The sequence below is a fragment of the Hemiscyllium ocellatum genome, chromosome 30 (genome assembly GCF_020745735.1).
Source record: "Hemiscyllium ocellatum isolate sHemOce1 chromosome 30, sHemOce1.pat.X.cur, whole genome shotgun sequence".
Taxonomy (NCBI): Eukaryota; Metazoa; Chordata; class Chondrichthyes; order Orectolobiformes; family Hemiscylliidae; genus Hemiscyllium; species Hemiscyllium ocellatum.
The window spans coordinates 2377715-2399825 of NC_083430.1; the positions used below are offsets into that span (position 1 = coordinate 2377715).

Here is a 22111-nt window from a genome sequence, read left to right on the forward strand (position 1 = left end):
GACGTTAAGACTCTGAATTACTGAGGTCACATTCAGCTTCCACGAGGTGCATCATGTATTCTCCAAGCAGATAGTCTGCTGGGACCTTCTAGCATTAATGCGCAGTAATGTTCTGGTGACAGAGTTCTCCAATTTCAAATAAACTCCTTTCTTAGCCCCTGACTCCTCCCTTCCATTCCTCTGACCAACTTTTCCTTCCAGCTAACAATTGGATTTATTCCTCCCATTGATCACCCAGGCCGTAACCCTCTGTCTGTGTTCACCTCACCATTCTACCCTCTCCCCACTCAAAGTCCTACCCCACAATCCCCTTTATCTGCAGCTCCCTTTACCCCCAATGCAGTCCTGAAGAAGAGTTGACTTCTCCATCTGCTGATGCTGTTGGCTTGCTGTGTTCTTCCAGTCTCCTCCTTGTCGACAGAATAAGGCAGCATTCAATCCCATTTGACTTTCTCGGCCATTCTGCCTTCGGCAGCAAATTTCCTCACAAGAAATGGAGACTAGTCGATGGACAGACGTTTCTTTCCCAGATCCTCTGGGCGGCACGGTGGCACAGCGGTTAGCACTGCTGCCTCACAGCGCCAGAGACCTGGGTTCAATTCCTGCCTCAGGCGACTGACTGTGTGGAGTTTGCACGTTCTCCCCGTGTCTGCGTGGGTTTCCTCCGGGTCCTCCGGTTTCCTCCCACAGTCCAAAGATGTGCAGGTCAGGTGAATTGGCCATGCTAAATTGTCCGTAGTGTAAGGTAAGGGGTAAATGTAGGGGTATGGGTGGTATGCGCTTCGGCGGGTTGGTGTGGACTTGTTGGGCTAAGGGCCTGTTTCCACACTGTAAAGTAATCTAATCCTGAAATGCTAAGAAAGAGGAAACAAAAACAAAGAGAGCTGGAGAAACACAACATCGGGTCAGCACCCGGTTAGAGAAAATAGAGTGAATCTTTTGAGTCCAGTTTCCCTTCAGCAATTTTTATGCCTGTTTGTTTTTAATTTTATCTATAATTGTGCAATCTGGGGAGATATCAGTTATTAATGGGTACATTTTACCCAGAATGCACTGCGAGGGTGACTGCCCGATTCTCACTGGGGGAGTCACTGTTCAGGTGCAGTACCAATCACGGCTGTGAACACGCGCATATGCAGGCCAATGAGAACAGGCAGTCAGGAGGCATGCGTGCTGATGGTTGGGAAGCAGGAAGAGAGAATGTTGGTGTGTTACTGTCCTGCACTGCCTGACAGCTCCTGGAAACTCCTTTTGCAGGGTGGGAGAGGGTGAGCATTTCCAGACAGGAAACCTTTTCCTTCAGGAATATTTTACTGGAATTTTGTGAGTGAGTCTTTCTAATCTCTAACTTACCCTCCCAATATGAATGGAGTATAGTTTGCTGTGAATGTTCGACTGCATTCCTCAACTGTCCTTTTTTTTCATTTCCCAGTTCCAGGCTTCAGATACCTGGGAGAAAGTGAGGACTGCAGATGCTGGAGATCAGAGCTGAAAATGTGTTGCTGGAAAAGAGCAACAGGTCAGGCAGCATCCAAGGAGCAGGAGAATCAACGTTTCGGGCATGAGCCCTTCTTCAGGAAGATTCCTGAAGAAGGGCTCATGCCCGAAACGTTGATTCTCCTGCTCCTTGGATGCTGCCTGACTGCTGCACTTTTCCAGCAACACATTTTCAGTTCAGATACCTGGGGTTCAGTATCATCTCGAATGAGAATGTTGGACACTGGCTCAGCTCTTTGGATTCCGAGATGCAGAGCTGGAGAAGATGACACAGATATTGAGGGACATGGCTATGAGGGAGAATCTGAGTTTTAAAAATTGAGCTGCTGCATTATGAGAAAGCACAACAACCATAGGTGAAACAAACTTGATGTGAGGGAGCCTTCAACCTCACAGGCAGAAGATACAGAACGCGCGCGCGCGCACACACACACACACACACACACTCCAGCAGATTCAGGAGCAGCTTTTTCCTGGCTGTTATTAGAATATGCTGATCTCACCAGGACATGTCTTGTGCAATGCAATATATATGCCTCTGTCGAAGCTTTTTTACAACCTTTGATCTGTACATCCTTGCTTACTGTGATCTGCAGAACTGCTTGTAAACAAAGTTTTTCTCTCTACTTCAGCACACATGACAATCAATAGTAAGCAGTGATCTGGAATGTGACACGGTCATTGGACCTGAAATATTGACCCTGCTTTCTCTCCATAGATGCTGACAGACTTGTTGCGATTCTCCAACAATTATTGTTTTGTTTCAGATTTCCAGTATCTGTAGTTATTTGTTTTTTGTTTATTGATCTGGATGATCTGAGATTTATGCGGAATAGAATGTTGTAGGCTGTCAAGCATATGACAGAAAAATCAAACTGAGTAGTGACAAATGCATCATGTAATTTTTCAGAAGCAGATGAGCTGAGGTGGGGTAGAGTTAGGTACTTTTCCTGAGATGCAACAACATGGTCATAATGATAGTGTGGATATGTAGTTGGAAGCTCATCTCGAAGGCAAATCATTTACCAAACTTTCAAGAAGCCTGGTTTAGCCTCACACCTTTGACAGGAAGCACTGGCTGGAGTGTGGTGTTTGCAATGGGGATTGAAGACGATGACTTCGAAAGTCTAATTTTTTAATATGCAGAATTTCAAAGTATCTTGAACTGAGTGTTGGGCAAGTCATGACAGTGAACTCAAAGAGAAATTTAGGAACAATGATTTTTCCATGCAGCTGCTTCTGTATTCAAGATTGTAAGTTTGGCAAGTTCTGTCAAGCATCTTGTTGTGTTAATGACACCTAAAATGTTCACCCTTTGCTCCCTGTCACTCCTATCGCAGCGAGCAAGTCAACAGCCTAATCCACAATCTGTACTACAAATCTCCTCAAACTTCGAACTCCTCCCTCACTCTCTCCCTCTCTCTAATATTTTCTTTCCTCCCTTGGGGGCCAGAGTCATATGTAAGTACAGACCTGCAAACTGGGTTTCTTCACTGAAGGAGATCATAGAACAGTGATAGTCTATCAATATTTATGTTCCCATTTCCTAGTTTTGACCTGACAAATGATCAAATTCATTTGTCAATTTGACAACCTGCCTTTTTGATTTTGTAGTTTCTCAATCATTCCCTTTTTTTTAGGTCAGTTGCATAAGATACTGGATCAGAATAACTTGCAGGCAGAAACTTTAACCACACATCCCATCAGAATCTAAAAGAGTAATCCAATTTCTCAGATCTGAACGCTATCTTGAATTGTGAACATGGGAGGCTATGCCACATTCATAGTGGAGAAAAACTATACACATGCTGTGTGTGTGAGTGAGGATGCAGGCAATCATCTGACCTGTCTATGTACACGTGCAGACACAATAAGGAGAAATGTGGGGACTGTGGGAAAGAATTCAATTACCCATTCAAAATGGAAACTCATCTGTACATTCACGCAGGAGTAAGGCCATTTGCTTGTTCCCAGTGTGGGAGAAAATTCACTCAGTTATATTGTCTGTTGAGACACCGGCCAATTCACAAAGTGCTATAGAAGTTCTGGGATCCTGATATCCCATGAACTTACCAGAGATCAAAGAGCTGCTTCCACTGTGTGACAGTTGATCAGATAAACTCACTGGATACCAGCATACTCATACTGATGAGAGCCCTATTCAGCTGCTGCATGTGTGGACAGGAATTCAGTCAGATATCCACTTCCCTGAGACACCAAGAAATTCACAAGTAACAATAGTGATTGGATTTTTCAGTTAATCACACTGACTAATGGTCATTATGGTATGTTTATGTTGGGGTTAATTGAGTCCAGTCCAGTCCAGTCACAGATGCTGATATTATGGATGAATATGAAATAAATTCATTTTGTGTTTAAACACATTAAGTGATGAGTCTTTTTAATTTCTCGAACACAAGATCGCTCCTTTTCAAGGACTGGTTCCCTTCAGTGTCACACCCTCCCTCCCTTCTAATCCCATAGTACAGGGAGGGTGAAAACTGTGGCTGGAGAAAATAAATGCTGGAACTAAGTTTGAATTTCAGCCGAGGGAGAAGGTGTGGGTCAGGATTTACAGCTTTTGACAGAAAGGGAGAGGATATCTTTGATGTAATAACTAGAATTGTTTGTCCTGAATTTGTTTTATGCTTCTTTTCCAGGTTATAAGGAGAAGATTCACAGAAAGTAAATTTCACATCAGGATCTGAAAGATTCACTGGATTCAGCATAACTTACACATCATTGGCCTTTGAATGTAAAAGGAGAAGTTGTGTTTGAGGAAGAAGATTTCAACATCTGTGTGACTGGAAACAGATCGAGAACATCACCCACACCTGCCCAAATGGTGTGTTCCAGTCTCCTGACTTTGTAAAGAACTTTAACCAGTGATTCAGCCTGAAAAAAATCCCCCATTCCCAGTGAGGAGAAACCATTGATTGTCCAAACTGGGGACACAAGGATATCATGGATAAACCATGGAAATGTGAGGACTGTGGGAAAGCATTCAATTATCCATCGCGGCTGGAACGTCATCGACGCAGTCACATTGGGGATGATACCATGGAGAAACCGTGGAAATGTGAGGATTGTGGGAAAGGATTCTATTATCCATACCAGCTGGAAAACCATCGCCACAGTCACTCAGGGGAGAAGCCATTTATCTGTTCAGAGTGTGGTAAGGGATTCACTGTGTCCTCCCAGCTGCTGTTACATCGTCGGGTTCACACTGAAGAGAGACCTTTCAGCTGCACTCACTGTGGAAAGAGGTTTTCGTGTTCGTCTAACCTCATTGTGCACCAGCGAGTGCACACTGGGGAGAAACCATTCAGCTGCTCAGAGTGTGGGAAAGGATTCACTCAGTTGTCGGGCCTCCAGTCACACCAGCGAACTCACACTGGGGAGAGGCCATTCACCTGCTCTTTGTGTGGGAAGTCATTTGCTTTGTCGTCGAATCTGCTGTCACATCAGAGAGTTCATACTGAGGAGAGGCCATTCACCTGCACTTCCTGTGGGAAAAGGTTCAGATCTTCATCCAATCTCAGTGCACACCAGCGAGTTCACACTGGAGAGAGGCCTTTCACCTGCACAGTGTGTGGGAAGGAACTAACAAACTCATCCAGCCTTCGGTCACATCAGCGAATTCACAGCGAGGAGAAGCCATTCAGCTGCACTCACTGTGGAAAGACATTCAGGCAGTCATCCACCCTCACTGCACACCAACGCACTCACACTGGGGAGAGACCATTCACCTGCCCCAAGTGTGGGAAGGGATTCACTCAGTCTGGCAGCCTGCATTTACATGAACTCTCTCATACTGGAGAGAAGCCGTTCCCTTGCTCAGTGTGTGGGAAGGGATACACTCGGTCATCTCATCTACTGACACATCAGCGAATTCACACGTTAGTGCAGCATTTGGATTCTGCTGTTACTACTGCTGTTAATCACACCCAGGATTGATAGGCTGACAATGTGTGGTTTGTAAACATCTCCTGTAACTGACTAGTGTTTGATATTCTGGATGTGTCGTTGTCTTTCAGTGCTGCAGGATCTCTGATTAAAACACTGTCTGTGATCTTTCCCTGATTACACTGCTGTTCTGAACTTCTGCTTTAGTTGATCTTTTGTGCAAGATCTACAATTCAATCTCTGATATGTTCTATGAATAAACATCTCCAATGGGGAAGTGCTGATTAATTCCTGTTGGCAATTGTTGCACCACTAGGAATGAACCAAGACCGTCATGTCTACTGCAGGAAGATACAGTGCAAATAACACTGGGTCAATCAGAGCAAAGAAATCCAAACTGCGGTCACTGATTGAAATCTATGTGCTGTGTGTGATGCGATCGAGAAAGAACTTGGTACAACCATCACTTCTGCCTGAAATTGGCAGATGGTGAAATACACAGGAAAGGAAATAACCAGATGCTGCACTGGGTTGACTGTTACTCTGAGCTTTACTCTTGTGAGACAGATATTCCCCCGGTCTTCATTTGATACTTCCCTGCAGTTTCCTGTCATGATTGAGTTAAAAGCATTTTCCTCCTCAACTGACCTGGAAAAGGTAATTAACTGGATTGTCAAGATGTCTGTAAGTATGCAAGAGTGAAAAGATTGTCAAAAGCAATTGTGGGTCTATCCCAGGAGGAGATGGAGTATTTTTAATGGAAAATAGAGAAACAGCAAAGAATCTGAGTACTTGTGTCTATCTTCACAGTCACATACAAGAAGTCTCCCAGAAATAATTATGATGAAAAATTCTAAGATTAATAAACAAGTAGAATTGGAGGAATCAATAGGTCTGTAACTTGAGACATTTCCAGGACCTTCATTATTGAGTGATGGTTGTGGAGATAGTAGATAAATTAGTAACTTATGTTAAAATGCCATACATATACACTTAGTGGAAAAGTCCTGGGGAGTGTAGCTAAACAAAGAGACCTTGCATTGCTTGAAAGTGGAGTGCTTTTCTTTATTGATCAATGATTGAGTTTAGAAGTTAGGAGGTCATGGTGCAGCTGTACAGAACATTGGTTAGACCATTTTGGAATACAGCGTGTAATTCTCCTCTCCCTGCTAGAGGAAAGATGTTGTTAAACTTGAAAAGGTTCAGAAAAAATTTACAGGGATGTTGTCAAGAAGCTAAATAGGCTGAGGCTGTTTTCTCTGGAGCATCCAAGGCTGAGAAGTGACCTTATTGGGGTTTATACAATCATGAGGGGCATGGATAGGGTTAAGAGCAAAGGTTTTTACCCCAGGGTAGTGGAGTCCAAAACTAGAGGGCATACATTTAAGGTGAGAGAGGAAAAATTTAAAAGGGACCAAAGGTACAATTTGTCAAAGGGTGGTGAGTGTATGGAATAAACTGCCAGAGAAGTGCTGGAGGCTGGTACAATTACAATATTAAAAAGCATCTGGATGGGTATACAAATAGGAAGGGTTTAGAGGGATATGGGCCAAATGCTGGCAGATGGGATTCGATTAGTTTAGGACATATGGTCGGTATGGGTGAGTTAGACCAAAGAGTCCATTTCAGTGCTGTACATCTCTGTGACTCTGATTATTTTTGCAATTGATTGCCTGCAGATTGAGAGGTTGTAAATGTCCCGGCACTTTTAAAGAAAGGAGAGGGAAACCAGAGAGCTAGAAACTTGTTAGATTGACGTTAATTGGTGAATAATGCTAGAGTCTATTATAAAGAAGTGCTCACTGAATATTCAGAAAATAATTATCCAATTGGGCAGGTCAGATCGATTTATTAAGGGGAAATTATGTTTCAGAAACATCTTGTCTGTTCTTTAAATATATTACCAGCAGAATCAAGAAATGGGAATAAATGAATGTGGTTTTTGTAGATTTTAAGAAGGTTTTGATAACATTGTACAGAGGTGGTGAATAAAACTAAAGTGCACTGGATTAATAAGAATATGCTACGATCAACTGAGAGGCAGAATGCAGACAGTAGGAATGCATAGGTCATTCTCAGGTTGCTAGTCTGTGATCAATAGGTTATTATAAGGATCAATGCTTGGACTCCTGCTATTCACAGCTGGAGGTGGGACCTGGTGGTGACGATTTTAGAGGGGGGAGGGAATGGATTTATAAAATTTACAAATTTGCAGATGACACAATGTTAATGGGAATGTGCAATGCAAGACATCTGTAAAGAGCTTCAAGGAGTTTAGACTAGAATAAAGAGTGGGCAAGAGCATGGCAGTTGGAATATAATGTGGGGAAGTAAGGTTATCTACTTTGGTTCGAAAAAATGTAAGGCATTTCTTAAATGGTGAGAGATTGGAAAGATGTCCAAAAACGTCCTTTTTTCTTAACTCACTGAAAGTTATTATGCCTGGTCCAGTGAAGATGTTCTCCTTTATTGCAAAAGGAGTCAAGAACTGAAGCAATCTTGCTTCGCTTGTACATAGCACTGGGGAGACCACACCAGGAGGATTATGCAGAATTCTGGTCCCCTTACCTTGGAAAGGATGTACTTGCCATAGAGGCAGTGCATGTGGAGTTTCACCAGACAGATTCCTGGGATGATGGGACTGTTGTATGAGGAGGGATTGAGCAGATTGGGTCTCTAATCACTGCAGTTGATTAGAATGTGAAATGATCTTATGGAAATGTACACTTTCTCAAAAGGGATAGAGAATAGATGTAGAAAGAATGTTACCCCTGACTATGGGGTCCACAACTGGGGACAGAATCTCAGAATAAAGGGCAAGCCTTTTCCAATTGAGGTGGAGACTCCTCTCCGAGGTTGATGAACTTTTGATGAACCAGAGGGGTGAGGAAGTTCAGTAGGTTGAAGTTGAAGACAGAGATTGATATATTTCCTTTCATTAGTGACATCAGGGATATGGGAATAGTATGGGAATGCGGTACAGAGAGAGATGATTACCTGTGATCTAGATTGGAGGAGCAGGCCTGAGGGGCGGAGTGGCCTACTCCTACTCTCCAACACAGCTTGTTCAATGCAACCTCACGAATCCCCAAGCCTGTTTAAAATGTAACTCAGAGAGATACAACTTGTGTCATAAATCCGTGCGAGCTGATCACTCCCTGAGTGAGTCTGTTTCAATGTAACTCAGGCACAGCTTTCTTTGTCGATCTCAGACAATATCCTCACCCCATCCGCGCTTTTGTCAGCATTTTCATTAGCGGAGTGTGTGCAGGGAAGAGACTTCAACTAATTCTACCACCATTAGTCCAAACTGGAAACCTGCCCAAAGGGAGTTCAGAGACAAACTGGATACCATCAGGGGAGGTTGGCCCATTGGGAGAGTGAAAGAGAGGGAAGCGGCAGGAACAGCTGATCAGATTGTATCCATTCTGAATTGAATTGAATTAAATTTATTGTCACATGTACCGAGTCACAGTGAAAGGTTTTGTCTTGCAAACAATATAGGCAGATCACATAGTTAAGTAGCATAATTTGGAGATGCCGGTGTTGGACTGGGGTGTACAAAGTTAAAAATCACACAACACCAGGTTATAGACCAACAGGTTTAATTGGAAGCACACTTGCTTTCAGAGCGACGCTCCTCAGTCACCTGATGAAGGAGCGTCGCTCCGAAGGCTAGTGTGCTTCCAATTAAACCTGTTGGACTATAACCTGGTGTTGTGTGATTTTTAACTTAAGTAGCATAGAAAGTGATAGAGTCTTCTGACAAAGCAGCTTCATGGGTTTCTCGCTCTTGTGTATGGAGTTGAGGATGGAGGACATGGAGAGAGGGAGAGTGCTTGAAAAGGAATGATCTTGTGTTAGAAACATTTAAAAGACATCACACTAAATGTAATACAAAGATAGTTTATTTGAGATGCAGAGTATTAACACCCATTACTGAGTTGAGAACATCAGCAGAAACAGAGTCCCCTGAACATGGTTAAGGCATGGATGTGATAAGCTGCAAAATCCAAACACTGTATTTACTGTTGAACTCACTAGTGTTACATGAATGGGCAAATGGGCAGGTTACATGAATGGGCAAATCCCCTCCTCCACATGGTGCATGTGAACAGCTTTTCCCCAGTGTGTAATTGCTGGTGGAATAGACGATGGGATAAATAAACACCTTCCCAGAGTGGGAATAGGGGAACAGTTTCTCCCCCAGTCAACTCACTGGTGTTTCAGAAGGGTGGATCCCTTCACAACCTGGTGCAGGTCACAGAGATGTACAGCTTGGAAACAGACCCTTCGGTCCAACCTATCCAGGCTAACCTATCTTAAATTAATCTAGTTCCATTTGCCAGCACCTGGCCCATATCCCTCTAAACCCTTCCTATTCATAAACCCATCCAGATGCCTTTTAAATGTTGTAATTGTACCAGCCTCCACCACTTCCTCTGGCAGCTCATACCTTATACACACCACTCTCTTTGTGAAAAAGTTGCCCCTTATAAATCTTTCCTCTCTCACCTTAAGTCTATGCCCTCAGCCTCTGAAGCTCCAGGGAAAACAGCCCCAGCCTAATCAGCCTCTCCCTATAGCTCAAATCCTCCAACCCTGGCAACATCCTTGTAAAGCTTTTCTGAACCCTTTCAAGTTTCACAATATCCAGAAGGAGACCAGAATTGCATGCAATATTCCAAAAGTGGCCAAACCAATGTCCTGTATAGCCGCAACATGATCTCCGAACTCTGAGACCCAATGGTCTGACCAATAAAGGAAAGCATACCAAATGCTGCCTTCACTATCCTATCTACCTGTGACACTACTTTCAACGAACTATGAACCTACAATCCACAGTCTCTTTGTTCAGCAACATTCTCCAGTTCCTTAACATTAAGTCCTGCTCTGATTTTCTTTTCCAAATTGCAGCATCTTGCATTTATCTAAATTGAACTCCATCTGCCAGTTCTTAACATAAAAGTGTGATCATGTTCAAAAAGAGATGAGGAAACATTTGTTTTCACTCAGAGTTGAGAGTCTTTACAATAATAAGACATAAGAACTAGGAGCAGGAGTAGGCTGTCTGGCCCTTCAAGCTTGCTCCGCCATTCAATAAGATTATGGCTAATCTTTTTGTGGTGCAGATCCACTTACCCACACTCTCACTGTATCCCTTAATTCCTTTATTGTTCAAAAAAAATCTACCTTAGCTGTAAAAATGTTTACTGAAGTAGTGTCAACTACTTCACTGGGCAAGGAACTCCATAGATTTACAATTCTCTAGGCGAGGAAGTTCCTTCTCAATTTAGTCCTAAATTTGTTCCCTCTGATCTTGAGGCTATGCCCTCTTGTCCAAGTTTCACCTACCAGTAGAAACATCCCCTCTACTTCTAGCTTATCTATTCCCTTCATAATTTTATATGTTTCTATAAAATACCCCTCAATTTTCTGAATTCCAATCTAGTCAGTCTTTCCTCATAAGCCAAACCCCTGAACTCCGGAATCACCCCCTCCCTGAGGTGGGGCCAGTACATCCATTGTCAAGCAAGGAGATGAAAAATGAACACAGTAGTTCAGGTGTGGCCTCACCAGCACCTTGTACAGCTGTAACATTACCTCTCTGCTTTTAAACTCAATCCCTTTAGCAATGAAGGACAAAATTCCATTTGCCTGCCTAATTGCTTGTTGTACCTACAGATCAACCTTCTATGATTCATGCACAAGGACACCCAATTGAATCTGTATAGCAGCATGCTGCAACATTTTATCATTCAAGTAATAATCCTTTCAAATGGCTAATTTCACATTTATTTACATTGTATTCCATCTGCCAGATCTTTGCCCACTCACTCAATGTATCTGTGCTCCTCTGCAAAGTTTCACAGTCTTCTGCACATCTTGTTCTGCCACTGATCTCAGTGTTATCTGCAAACATTAACACTCTACATGTGGTCTCCAACTCCAAATCATCTATATAAGTTGTACATAATTGCGGTCCCAACACCAATCACTGAGGCACACCTCGAGTCACTGATTGCCAGCCAAAATAGTCCCCATTTATCCCCATTCTTTGCTTCCTGTTATCCAACCAGTCCTCTATAAATGCTAATACTTTACCCCAATGCCTTGCATCTTTATCTTATCCAGCAGCCTCTTGTGTTGCACTTTGTCGAGGGCCTTTTGGAAATCTAGATATACCACATCCACTTGGTCCGCATTGTCCACCTCCCTCGTAATATCTTAATAGAATTCTAAAAGATTTGTCAAGCATGACCTACCCTTCGTGAACCCATGCTGTATCTCCCAACAGAACAATTTCTATCAAGATACCTTGCTGCTACTTCCTTGATAAGCATCTTTTCCACTACAGAAGTTAAGCTAACTGGTCCATAATTCCCCATATCTTGTCTTTCTCCCTTTTTAAACAGTGGCATCACACTTGCTGTTTTTCAATCTACTGGGACAGAGACCAGCGAAGTTTGGAAAATTACCATCAGTGCACCTGCTATTTCTCCCGCCATCTCTTTTAGTACCCTGGGATGCATTCCATCAGGTTCAGGAGACTTATCAATCCTTATCTCCATTAGCTTGTCCAACACTACCTCTTCCGTATTAGTAAGTGTTTCCAGGTCCTCACCTACCTTCATCTCTTTGTCAATCACTGGCATGTTATTAGTGTTCTCTACCATGAAGACCGATACAAAATACCTGTTCAATGCCTCAGCCATTTCATCATATCCCATAATTAAATATCCTACTAATTTGTTTTAGTTCATCCTTCCCATTAGACCCTATGATTCCCTTATTGGTGTCCTCCTTTGTGAAAACAAAGTTTAAATATGTATTTAATGGTCTGCCATCTGTTTCTGACCATATATTCATCTTTACTTATCTTTTTCTTGTTTTGACCTTTGAAGATTTTCCTATCACTTTGGAATTAAGAGGCCTGTTGATTGTCAGGAAACCCTCCTGACTCCTTCATGTCTTCATCTTTAGGGAAGGAAACTGCCATGCTTACCTGTTCTGGCCTTCATGTGACTGCAGCCTCATAGCAAAGTAGTTTACTTGTAACAGCTCCCTGGGCAGTCAGGGATAAGCAATAAATTCTGGCTTAGCTAGTGACACCCACATCCTGTGAATGAATTAAAACCATTATGTTGTTCCTGCAAGCTTACTCTTTATACTTTATTTTCCCCCCTAATTAATCCTTTGGCTGAAATCTAAACTGTTCCAAATCCCGAGGTGTTATTTTAGTTTGCAAATATGTATTCTTCTTCCTTAAATACGACGCATAAATTTCCTTTATTTGTCATGGTTGACCTTATTTCCTATATTGCTTTTGTGCCTGCCTGGGATAAATAACTTTTGTAGCTTATTTCTTCACTCTTTAAATGTTTATCTTAACCATCTCCCATTTTCCATTTAAATACTCATGCACAATTTATCACAGCTAGCTCACGCTTCATACCACTGTAACTTCATTCATTTAATTTCAGGACACTAGTCTCAGAAGGAATGACATCACTCTCCATTTTAATGAAGAATTCTAACCTACTGTGGTCAGTGTTCCCTAAGGGCCCATGGTCAATCTGATTGTCACTTATTCCTTTCTTATAACTGTCTTTCCTATTTACTTTGTTATTAATGCTGTCACTTTAACAAGGTCATTTTGTCCTTGGGTTTTTTTAAAGAGGGGTTATAAAAGAGAGATGCCGAAGGATCTGGGAAGAGCCTGGTTTGACAATGGCAGAGGAATGGCCAGTTTTCCCAGTTCAGGCTTTTTCTAGTTTAGTTTAGCTAGAAGATACTGGAGTCCAGGAAAGGTCCCAGGCCTCAGCAGATTATTTGTGACTGACTTTTCTCTCTGACATCTCTATGGAAGTTGTTCCCTCCTTCCTGTACGAATGTGTGTTTCAATTTACCTTTTTTGCCAAGGGGTGTGTTTATTGGATGTTACTGGATTAGAATGGTTTCTTAGTTAAGTTGCTATAAATCGGTTAAGTTTTCCAGGAGCTAAATTATTCTAAATTCTGTTTCCTTCTGTTTTTATTTCAACTATAGGGTTTAAATAAATTCTATTTTGCTTAAAGCCGAGTGGTTTGACCAGCTGTACACACTTCGAATATCCACTTCACAACTGCCTATAAAATAAGAAAAGGTTAGGGTCCGGGCTACCTCCTTAAAATATTTTTGAGGAGGTCTAGCCTGATCCATAACATTACCCGATACTCAATTGCTTCTTCAAAGTATTGATCCATAAAACAATTCCATATACACTCCATGAATTCCTCCTCTGTCGTATTGCTACCGATTTGATTTGTCCAAATTATATGCAGATTAAAGTCATCCATAATAATGGCTATATCCTCATTATGTGCGGCTTTAAATTTTATTCCCCATGTCTCTTGCTCATCTTGTAAATGGTTGGATCTAATACACTACCCAGTCTTTCAAATTTACATAAATCATTTAAATAGGGGAATGGTAACTATGGATGGAAAATATATCATGATTGGATTAGATTACTTACAGTGTGGAAATAGTGAGGACTGAGGGTGCTGGAGATGTCGAGAGTGTGGTGCTGGAAAAGCACAGCAGGTTAGGCACCATCCGAGGAGCAGAGAATCGATGTTTCGGGCTTTTGCCCGAAATGTCGATTTGGAAATGCTTCCCATTCAATGTGCTGTTAAATCTGAGCAAAAAGGCATCCTTCCCTTCCTCCAGGATAGAGTGTTATAGCTCCATTGACGCTTTGGCGCATGCTCCACGCACAGTTCCAGACCCACCTCCTCATTCACTGATTGGTTGGAGCACTAACCTAGGTATTGAACCAGGCCAGGTGTTAGATTTGAAGGTAGGTGAACACTTTGGTGATAGTTACCACAATTTGATTACGCTTACTTTAGCATTGGAAAGTGATAGGTATGTGCAACAGGGCAACAGATGTAGCTAGGGGAAAGGCAATTATGATGTAATTACGCAAGATTTAGGATGCACAGGATGGGGAAGGAAGCTGTAGAGGATGGGCTGTAGTTTATCTCTCCACGCTTCAGGCTCACTGCCTTTATTCCTGATGAAGGGCTTTTGCCCGAAACGTCGATTTCGCTGCACTTTGGATGCTGCCTGAACTGCTGTGCTCATCCACCACCACTAATCCAGAATCTGGTTTCCAGCTTCTACAGTCATTGTTTTTACCTCTACAATTGAAATGTGGACCTTGTTCAAGGAACAGCTACTTCATGTCTTTGAGAAGTATGTACCTGTCAGGCAGGGAGGAAGTGGTCTAATGAAGGAGTCGTGGTTCACTAACGAAGTTGAATCTCTTGTCAAGTGGAAGAAGGAGGCTTATGTAAAGATGAGATGTGAAGATTCAGTTAACTGGGAATTACAGTTTAGCCAGGAAGGATCTAAAGAGAGAGCGAAGAAGAGACAGGAGGGGACATGAGAAGTCTTTGGCAGGAAGTATCAAGGAAAACCCTAAAGCTTCCTATCGGTATGTCAGGAATTAAAGCATGACTAGAGTAGGTTTAGGGCCAGTCAAGGACAGTGATGGGAAGTGCGTGGAGTCCGAGGAGACATGAGAGGCACGAAATGAATATTTTTCGTCAGTATTCACACAGGAAAAAGACAAATGTTGTCGAGGAGAATACTGAGATGCAGACTATTTGTCTAGACAGGATTGAAGTTCATAAGGAGGTGCTGTTAGGGATTCCGAAAATTGTGAAAATCAATAAGTCCCATGGGCTGGATGGGATTTATCCTAGGATTCTCTGGGAAGCTAGGGAGGAGATTTCAGTGCCTTTGGCTTGGATCTTTATGAAGTCATTGTTTACAGGAATAGTGCCTGGAGGATAGCAAATGTCCCTTTGTTCAAGGAGGGGAGTAAAGACCAGTGAGCCTTATTTGGTTGTGGTAGAAGTGTTGGAAAGGATAAGAGATAGGATTTATAGTAATCTAGAAAGGAATAATTTGACTAGGGATAGTTAACACAGTTTTGTGAAGGGTAGGTCGTGCTCACAAACCTTTACTGAGTTCTTTGAGAAGGTGACCAAACAAGTGGATGAGTGTAAAGCGGTTCATGTGGTGTATATGGATTTCATTAAAGCATTTGATAAGATTCCCCATGGTAGGCTCTTGCAGAAAATGCGGAGGCATGGGATTGAGGGTGATTTAGCTGTTTGGATCAGAAATTGGCTGCTTGTAAGAAGACAGAGGGTGGTGATTGATGTTCATCCTGGAGTTCAGATGGTTAGATGGTTCAGTAAGTTAGATGGGCTTCAGATTAGTTTCACAGGTCGGCGCAACATTAAAGGCCGAAAGACCTGTACTGCGCTGTTATGTTCTATAACCACGTCTCTCTGAAAGCTTGGAGGTCCAGCCCGCCCCCATCCTCTCTAATTGGTTGGAGTTAATAGCAGATTTGTTTTGTGGCCACTGCTATTTGTCATTTTTATAAATGATCTAGATGATGGCATACAAAAATGAGTTCATAAACTGTGGGTGACACAAAGATTGGTGGAGTTATGGACAGCATGGAAGGATATTGCGGGTTACAGAGGGACATAGATAAGCCATAACAGGCAGCATGGTGGCTTGGTGGTTAGTACTGCTGCCTCATAGTGCCAGAGACTTGGGTTTGATTCAAGTCTTGGGCAAATGTCTGTGTGGAGTCTGCACATTCTCCCCATCTTGGCAGGCGTTTCTTCCGGGTACCCTGGTTACCTCCCACAGATGTATACTTTAGGTGGATTGCTATGTGAAATTGCCAATAGTGTTCAGGGATGTGTGGGTTAGGTGCATTAGTCAGAGAGATGTGAAATAATAGGGAAGGTGGATAGGCCTGTGTGGGTTACTCTTCGGAGGGTTGGTGTGGACCTGTTAGGCCAAATGGCCTGTTTCCATACTGTCAGGATTCTATGAGTTGAAAGGTTCGTTTTCAAACGTTTCATCACCATACTAAGTAAAATCATTAGTGAGCCTCCGGTGAAGCACTAGTGTAATGACCATCAACTAGCTACAAAAAGGCATCACCCAGTATCACTAGTACCCGTACATACAGATGAGGAAGGACACCACTTTGACTGGGGCAACACTCCCATCCTAGAACACGCCAATCAGAGACACGAGAATTTCTAGAAGCATGGTATTCCAACCGGAACTCTACCAACAAACACAGCAATCTGGATCCCATCTATTACCCTCCAAGAAAAAGAACAGGAAATGGCATCACCACAGCAAATGACCACCAGTCCAAGGAAACCTAAACACATAAATAGAAAGTGAGCCATAACACCAATGCATCACTGGAGGTTCACAGATGATGTTATGTATTATGGTTACGAAACGTCTGAAAACAAATCTTCCAGCTCAGCAAGCAAACTTCCATCCAGCTTTACAAGGATGTTTCAGGGTTGGATGATTTGAGCTATAGGCAGAGGCTGAATAGGCTGGGTCTGTTTTCCCTGGAGTGTCGAAGCCTGAGAGGTGACTTATAGAGGTTTTAAAATCATGAGTATGGATAGGATAAACAGATTTTTCCCTTGGGAGAGAGTGGGGAGTCCAGAACTAGAGGGCATACGTTTAGGGTGAGAGGGGAGAGATATAAAAGGGATCTAAGGGACCTAAGATGCAGAGGATGGTGCGTGTATGGAATCAGCTGTCAGAGGAAGTGATGGAGGCTTGTACAATTGCAGTATTTAAAAGGCATATAGACGGATATATGTGGAATAGGAAGGGTTTAGAGGGATATGGGCCAAGTGCTGGAAAATGGGACTAGATTAGGTCAGAATACCTGTTCGGCTTGGATGAGTTGGACTGAAGGGTCTGTTTCTATGCTGTACATCTTTATGACTCTATGATCTATATTGTTATGATGCGGAGGCCAAACCTATCTATTAATTAAAACTAAATACCCAGCAAACCTCGCTTCACCTCAAAATTTGTTATAGGTGTAGGGATGTGAATGAGACCTCTTGACTTTCACTATTTTAAAAAATACATTATTTAGGTTCCTAACCAGGAGAGCAGTGGATGTGGTGTACATGGATTTTAGCAAGGCGTTTGATAAGATTCCCCATGGTAAGTTCATTCAGAAAGTAAGGAGGCATGGATACAGGGAAACAATTTATACAGAATTGGCTGGCCCATAGAAGGCAGAGGATGGCAGTAGATGAAAAGTATTCACCCTGGAGCTCGGTGACCAGTAGTATTCCCCAGTGGTGTTCTGGGACCTCTGCTCTTTGTGATTTTTATAAATGATTTGGATGAGGAAGTGGAAGGGTGCGTTAGTAAGTTTGCAGATGACACTAGTATCAGTGGAGTTGTGGATAATGTGGAGGGCTGTTCTAGGCTGTTACATTTACAGGATGTCAAACTGATAAGTGGTAGATGGAGTTCAACCTGGAAAAGTGTGAAGCCATTCACATTGGAAGGTTGAATTTGAATGCACAGGACAGGGTTAAATGCAGGATTCTTTACAGTGTGGAGGAACAGAGTGATCTTAGGGTCCATGTCTATAGATCTTTCAAAGTTGCTACCCAAGGTGATAGGGTTGTTAAGAAGGCATATGGCATGTAGGCTTTCATTAGCAGGGGGATTGACCTTAAGAGTAGCAAGACTATGCTACAGCTCTCTGGAATCCTGGTTAGACCATACATGGAATATTGTGTTCAGTTCTGATAGTCTCATTCTAGGAAAGGTGTGGAAGCTTTAGAGAGGAGGCAGAGCAGATTTACCAAGATGCTGCCTGAACTGGAGGGCTTGTCTTATGAAGAAAGGTTGCGAGAGCTAGGACTCTTCTCATTGGAACGAAGAAGAATGAGAGGTGACTTGGTAGAGGTGTATAAGGTGTTGAGAGGCATAGAGAGTGTGGATAGCCTGAAACTTTTCCCCATTGCAGATATGTCTATCAGGAGGGGTATAATTTTAAGGTAATTGGGGGAAGGTATCAGAGGTAGATTCTTTGCTCAGAGAGTAGTGGGTGAGTGGAATGCATTGTTAGCAGTGGTAGTAGAGTCAGATTTATTAGGGCTATTTAAATGACTCTTGGGTAGGCATGTGGAAGTTAGTACAATGAAAGGTATGTTGGTTAGTCTGATCTTAAAGTAGGATAAAAGGCCGACGCAACACTGAGCGCTGAGGGGACTGGACTGTGCAGTACTGTTCTATGTTCTTAACAGAACTCTAAACAAAAATTATTAACAAATCCTAGTCCCCTTTTTCTTAACTAATTACGATCTGACCTCAACCCTATAAAAATGCTGCTCCATGAACACAATTATTAAACATTACATTAACTTCGTCTCAAGCCCACACAGTCCCTGTCTTCCCTGTTGTCTTCAATCTTCCATCTGCTGATCTCCCTTAGCCGTATTCTTTCTTTTTACTGCTTTTACAGGAAATGATACCTTTTGACAGAGAGTGCTTTCTTATTTCTTGGAGAGCAAGATGTTAGATGGGCAATTAGCTTTCCTGCTCCACAGCAGTTGCTGTGCTGTTTGGTGGCAATTGTGATGATGCTGTTCCTTTCATAAGGTAGTATGGTTTCTTTTTCAGTAAGTTGTAAAAGTACAGGTTCTGAAAAGTCTGGGATTGAAGGGTTTTAGGGACAACTTAATTACAGCTAACAGATACTGCCTCAGTCAAAAAGCTTTTAAGTTAAAAAAACGCTTATACAATGAAAGGAGTGTGGACTATTCTCCCAGCTTAGCTTTTCTCTGGTTTGGTCTGGCTGTTCACTGAATGCAGTCAGACAATTGTAAAAGCTGCTGGACCTAAAGAAGCAGGTCCATACAGATCCTCCTCTCTCTCTGACATGTCTCCTGTAAGACCCTGTGTTTGATTTCACCTTTTGTGCCAAGGGGTGTTTCTTGGGATTGTTGCAAGTATTTGGAACAGCATCATTAAATTGGGATACTGTTTTGAGTCTTCAGACAGGGTAGCTTATTTGGTATTCTGTTCTCTTTTGTTTGTCTTTCCTTTGGTGATCTTGTAAATATATTCTGTTTTGTTTAAAACTAAGTAGTTTGGCCAACTGCATCACTCCTGGAATATCTGTATTACACCTATTTAAAACAGCAAGCAAAGTTAGAGACTGGATTACTTTCTTGAAAGGTTTTGAGGGTGTCTGACCTTGTCCATAACAGATCGAGGGCTGTTTGCGGGCTGTGTTCTATAGTTCCAAATTGGGATTCGGATTGTTGGACACAAAGGCAGCAAGTGGTTTAAACATTGCTTGGAATAGCAATGGCTCTTTCAGTCACCAAGAGTTTTTTGGAGTGGAAGAAGTGACTTTGGGGGGTTTTGCAAAAGTGAGTAAGGCCAAGCTGCTGGAATTAGCAGATAAACTTAGGTTGGAGCTGCGTCCTTCCACGTGGAAAGTAGAGGTAATTAGAGCAATAGCTCAGCATTTAAATTCACTGGAAATGCCATCAAAATCTTTACAGATGGCTAAAATTCAACAGAAAATGAAACAGCTTGAGTTAGAGGCAAAAGACACGAAAAGGGCAACAGAAATTAATCAGTTCAAATTACAATTAAAAGCAGAGGAAAGAGAAAAAGAATAAATCACTTTAGCAGAAATCAAGATATAAGGACAGAGGAAAGGAAGAAAGAGAGGCAGTCTGAACTTCAGAAATTGGCACATTAGATTGGAAAGTTAACGTAAAAGGATGGATGTGAAAACTGAAGGTTAGCTTAGTGAGGAAGAGACTGAGGATGAAGAAACCCATGGTAGTCAAAGACTGAAATATGATGAGAAGAATGTGGAAGCTTTTTTCCTCTCATTTGAGAAGGTGGCTGAACAAATGCAGTGACCAGAGACCATGTGGGTTTTGTTGATCTGAATAAAACTTGTAGGTAGAGCCAATAAGGTATTTGCATCAGTATCAGACAAGGTATCTGGTTCTTGTGAGGAGGTGAAGAAAGCCATCTTAAATGCATATAAGTTTGTACCAGAAGCCTACAGAAATGTTTCAGGAATCTAAGCAGGGACACTGGTCAAACCTACTTTATGTTTGAAAGGCTGAAGCAAAGTAGTTTTGATAGGTGGATAAAGACATTAAAAATAAAGCAAAGCTAGAATGTTCTATGAGAGACGATCATTTTGGAGGAGTGCAAACATTTGCTCCCTGAAATAGTGTGAACTCGCGGAAGAGCAGAGAATTAAATTGGCAAGATTAGCAACTAAAATTACTGATGATTATGAGTTGCTCTATAAATCATGTGTGGCTTCTGAAATCAATTTCAATCCATGAGGGGTAGAAACTGGGGAAAAGAGAAATCCTCACATGAAAAGAGAAAGGGAGAACTCAATGACGATTATTAGAACTAGGAAACCCTGAAGGGCAAAGTCAAGTTAAAATGCACCATTGTTTTCACTGCAATAAAGTAGGCCGTATGAAATCATGCTGTAGGTGTGTTAGGAAAAGCACTTAGAAGCCAGATGTAGGAGTGTTCTACATCTGTTCTGGATAAACCAGTGAATTTTGTTGGAGTGGTAATGGAAAGCACAGTGGAGGCTAGAAAGTTGCACCAGCATATGCAACCTGGTTGGAGGTTGGTTAAGGATCACCTTTACCTGTGAAGGTAATGTTGACTCTCGTAAGTCGGGAGCAACAGAGGTTCTAATATTAAGAGATACAGGATCCTCTCAATTTGTGATGTTGAAAGATGAGATATGTACCTCTGAAAGACTTGCGAGATAAGGTGCTACTAACGGGACAAGAAGCGCTCAATTATGTAGAATGAGGTTAAAGTGTCCAATGAAGAATGGAGAAGTTGTGTTCAAATTATATTCCTGAACCTTCAGCTCCAGGAATATAATTTATCCTTGCTAATGATATCACTGGTTCACAGGTAGGAGTGTTGCCTACTGTGCCAGTGGCAACTCAACTATCACAGGACACGCATACTGGTATTTTTCCTGACTGTGTGGTAACAAGTTCACAAAGTCACCAGTTGAAACAGGAGGGACTAAAGAGTATAGATAAGATTGAAGTGGAATCAGCAGAGATCTTATTTGATCCGATGTTGGAGCAGATAGATGACAAAACAGACATCTTTAGCTCAGGTAAATTAACTGAGTTACAGCAGAAAGATGGAAATTTAAAGCAATTATATCAAAAAGCATACACAGATAAAGAATCTGAATGTATCCCTGAATGTTATTATCTTAAAAATAATGTCTTAATGAAGAAATGAACACCCTCACATATTCAAGCAGGTGAGAAATGGGCAGAAAAGTCATATTGCTAGTGGATTATAGAAAAGTGTTGCCACCCTAAAATACAAAAACATTTTTATTAGCCTGGATTGCCAAAGGATGTTGTTGAATTTATCCAGACAAGCCAACATGTTAGGTATTTGGAAAACCACAGGCAGTAATAAAACCCACACCTTTAATATCTATTCCTGCATTTGAGGAACCTTTTACAAGAGTCTTAATTGATTACGTAGGACTCCTACCTAAAACAAAACATGAGAATCAGTATTTGTTGACAATAATGGATACGTTCACTAGACTTCCATAGGCCATTCTATTGCACAATATCACAGCTAAAAGGATCATAGAGGAGTTACTCAAAATTTTCACATTGAAATTATTCAAGGAAGTTATGGACAACTGAGGAATAAAACAATTGAAATCTGCTACATGTAATCCAGAGTTGCAGGCAGCATTAGAAAGGTAGCATCAGACTTTAAAAACCATGTTAGGGGCCTA

At 41.9% G+C, this 22111-nt stretch overlaps 1 protein-coding gene across 2 annotated transcripts in view; it reads left to right on the top strand.

The window, feature by feature from the left end:
* LOC132829996 (gastrula zinc finger protein XlCGF8.2DB-like) overlaps nt 1-22111 on the top strand; it is a 74094-nt gene that overhangs the window by 11534 nt on the left and 40449 nt on the right. For both annotated transcript variants that reach the window (XM_060847449.1, XM_060847450.1), the window contains exon 3: nt 4158-6060. In XM_060847449.1, the coding sequence (XP_060703432.1) occupies nt 4462-5454 (993 nt within the window). In that variant the 5' untranslated portion in view covers nt 4158-4461 and the 3' untranslated portion in view covers nt 5455-6060. The remainder of the gene's footprint in view (nt 1-4157; nt 6061-22111) is intronic.